Here is a 3663-nt window from a genome sequence, read left to right on the forward strand (position 1 = left end):
CCAGGGGGACAGCTTGAGGCTTTACCTCAAAAAAAAAAAAAAAAAAAAGTAATAAAAGTCAGTTATGTTCCTTTTGGTAATTTTCAGCAACCTGGAAAGGTTTTAGATGGGCTATTTTAATGTCCTAATATTTTCTAATATTAATAGTGACAATCACCAATTACTAGTTTCAAAAGAGCCTTTAGAGGAATAGGCCATCTAGTCACCTGTTTGCGTAACAGTTCTTCCTGTTTCCGCCTTTCTTCTTCTTCTCTTCTCCTTTCTTCCAGTCTCCTAAGAGCTTCTTCTTGCTGTTGTCTTTCTTCCTCTTCACGCTGTCGCCTTAATGCAATTTCTTGCTCCCTCTGGCGTCGCAAAGCCTCTTCCTAAAGAAATAAAAGGAAGGATGTATAAGCTCATCTCTGGGTCAGTCAATCAATATATTATGTTGTAATCTGAATAGGAATAGGTTAGATTATCTTAAAACTCTGTTAACAGTAAATACAAAAAGTATACAACTAGGACCTAGAGTAAAAAGTTGAGTTAAGGAAGTGAGTACATTAATAAAAAGAAAATTATATTTAAAATCTTAGTAAAAAAATAAATAGATAAAATAAACTCTTAGTAAACTGCAATACACTGTGAAGATGATCCTGTTTTCTATATTAACTATATCATTTATGGATTAACCATAGAAAGAGCCACTTTAGAACTCTGGCTTTGGTTTCCCCATTGGAACTGTTAGTCCCTATTTTTCAATCAACTGGGAACCTAGAAAGGTCAAATCAACCTAGCTTCTTCACCTCATGGTGAGATAATTTCTCCCAATAGAAGTATTGAGAATAAAGTTGTTCATGTGTCCAGCACATGTTCTGAAGAACAAAAGTCCCACTGAAATCAAGTAGTACAAAGAAAAGGGTCCCATTATCAAAGTCATTTAGGGAACACTGAGCAACAGAGATTTAAACAGATATCTTTACTGTAATGCTCGTTGGAGCTTTTACATGCTGATGTGCAGTATGACTCTAAGAAACAGTGGTTCTAATCTCAGCTCAGCTTGGACGCTTGTGTTTTTCACAGAGCACCTTTTGGAGCCAACAAGCAGGAAATGTATGGTAAAGTCTAGATCTTAGGGTTATTAGAGAGTGGATTCTTTCAAATGGAGTCTATGAAACCCCAATAGAAAAATTAGCCAAATAAACAGTGAACTCTCAAAACAGAATTAAAAATAACAAAAAACCATGAAAAATGTTAAATCTCACTGGTTATAAATACTTAAGCAAAGCCTATGAGGATTTTCATTTAAACATTCTTATGTAATACTGACTCACTGGGAACAACCCACAGTGAGATACCACTTCATACCCACTGGGAAGGCCATTATCAGAAATAAACAACAAAAACCCAGAAAATAACAAGTGTTATTGGGGAGGATGTGGAGGAACTGAAACCCTTGTGTATTGCCCATGGGAATGTAAAATGGTACATCAGGTGTGGAAAATAGTATGGCAATGCCTCAAAAAAATAAAATAGAATTATCACTATGATCCAGCAATTCTACTTCTGGGTAGATAACCAAAAGAGTTGAAAGCAAGGACTAAACAGCTACCTGTACACCTGTGTTCACACCCACACTATTCACAATAGCCAAAATGGAGAAGTCATCCAAATGTCTACTAACGGATGAATGGATTAACAAAATGTGGTATATACTACACTGGGATGTTATTTAGCCTTTAAAAGGAATGAAAGTCTGACACATTCTACTACATACAAGACCCTTAAGTAAAATAAGCCAGTCATAAAAGGACAAATATTGTATGATTCTACTTACAGTAGTCAAAATCATAAATACAGAAAGAAGAGCAGTAGTTATTCAGGGACAGAGAGAACAGACTCACTGGTTAATGGTTACAGAGTTTCAGTTTGCAAAGATGAAGTGTTCTATAGATGGATGTTGGTGAGGTTTGCATAGCAATGCAAATGCACTTAATGTCACTGAACAGACACTTAAAATGATAAATTTTATGTAACACATGTTACCATAATTTTTTTAAAGCCCTTGTGGGTGTGCTTATTTTGTTTTTTGAGGCAGAGTCTCACTCTTTTGCCCAGGCTAGAGCACTGTGGAGTTAGCTGAGCTCACAGCAAGCTCAAACTCCTGGGTTCAGCCTCTGAGTAGCCAGAACTATAGGCATCCACAACACCAGCTAATGTTTTTCCTCTTGTTTTAGTAGAGACAGGAGTCTTGCTCTTGCTCAGGCTGGTCTCAAACTCCTGAGCTCAAGGAATCTCCCACCTCAGCCTCCGAGAGTGCTGGGATCACAGGCACGAGCCACCTCGCCCAGCCACCCTTGTAGTTTAACAATTTTTATGTTCAGTACTACACACCAAAAGTTATTTCCCTAGTTGTTTTAATAGCAAGGGTAAAACTTCTGAAATCTAACTGGTTTATAAAAGAAAAGGAAATCAATTCCAATGGCTTACTATGACTGAAGAATCTCTCTCTACTGGGTGTTGGTGAAAAATTCTAAGATTCTTTCTAAAGGTGATTGAATTGTATAAGGTTCATGTGGTTCTCCCCACCACGTTCCTACCCACTGGCACTTAACTTTTATTTTTCTTTATTTATTCACCACTATACCAAAGAGGAAAGTCTTATAAGGTTCTAACATTAAGCCTGACATTAACTCCCCATGGACCTTGGGAGTACTTGTGAAATGATGGACTGAATCTTATGGTCAGATTTCCCAGAGATATACCTGTTTCCTTCGGGCAAGTTCTTCTTCCTCCCGTCTTTTCCTTTCTTCCTCCTGCTGTCTCCGAAGAATTTCCTCCTGTTGTCTACGGAGTTCTTCTTGCCTCTTTCGCTCCTCCTCTTCCCTCTTTGCCCTCATTTCTGCTTCTCTCCTCTCCTGCTCTAGCTGTGATTACACAAGAATATTCTGAGAAACTTGAAATCAAGAACAGGAACACTCCAAAAGCACTGACCAGTATTGTTAGGATGCTGAAATGTGCAGATGCTACCATTCACTCAGTCACTTGTACTGCAACTGAGTGATAAAACTCTGGAAGAACTCAAAATTTTGAGATGTCACTGGAATGAGAGGAGTTTTACACTCTTCTCAGCTGAATGGCACCATTCTTCCCACTTTTCCCTGCCTTCCACCACACCACACCACCATTATAACATCTCCTACATGTGGGACAGAAAGGGTCCACAGAAGGAAAGCAACATCAGAATTCTTTTGAATAGTAGATAAGTATTCCTTTGCTCATTCCTATAAAAAATTTTCTCATTGAACATATAATAGCATAGCTAGCTATCAGGATTCAACAACAAAGTAAAGTTGTCAATGTGAGAAATTATACAAACATTTTAAAATTTAAAGACTAATCACATAACAAATGTCATCATTTCTAGTCCCCAAACACTAGTCAAATCCAGCACTAGTCTCTAGCTCCATTGCCACAGATGAAATTCAGGCTTTCATTTTTTCTCACCCATACTCCCAAGTCTCTTTTCCAGTTTCCCATCATTCAGTTTTGCCCAAGTTCCTCACCTCAACATCTAACCCTCACCAAAAAATGACCCTCAGGCTTACAGTCAGCAGGACTCTTTACTCTAAAAATCTAAACCCTTTGGCTCGGCGCCTATAGCTCAACCGGCTAAGGCGCCAGCCA

The 3663-nt window shown here is 38.2% G+C and overlaps 1 protein-coding gene across 3 annotated transcripts in view; it reads right to left on the reverse strand.

The window, feature by feature from the left end:
• Window positions 1-3663, reverse strand: part of GIGYF2 (GRB10 interacting GYF protein 2) — a 145264-nt gene that overhangs the window by 33143 nt on the left and 108458 nt on the right. For all 3 annotated transcript variants that reach the window (XM_023510308.1, XM_012802254.2, XM_023510307.1), the window contains 2 exons: window positions 2742-2903; window positions 207-365 (listed from right to left, as the gene is read on the reverse strand). In XM_023510308.1, coding sequence (XP_023366076.1) covers window positions 207-365; window positions 2742-2903 — 321 coding nt within the window. The remainder of the gene's footprint in view (window positions 1-206; window positions 366-2741; window positions 2904-3663) is intronic.

Source organism: Otolemur garnettii, unplaced genomic scaffold, assembly GCF_000181295.1.
Source record: "Otolemur garnettii isolate 467f Iridium unplaced genomic scaffold, OtoGar3 scaffold00013, whole genome shotgun sequence".
Lineage (NCBI taxonomy): Eukaryota > Metazoa > Chordata > Mammalia > Primates > Galagidae > Otolemur > Otolemur garnettii.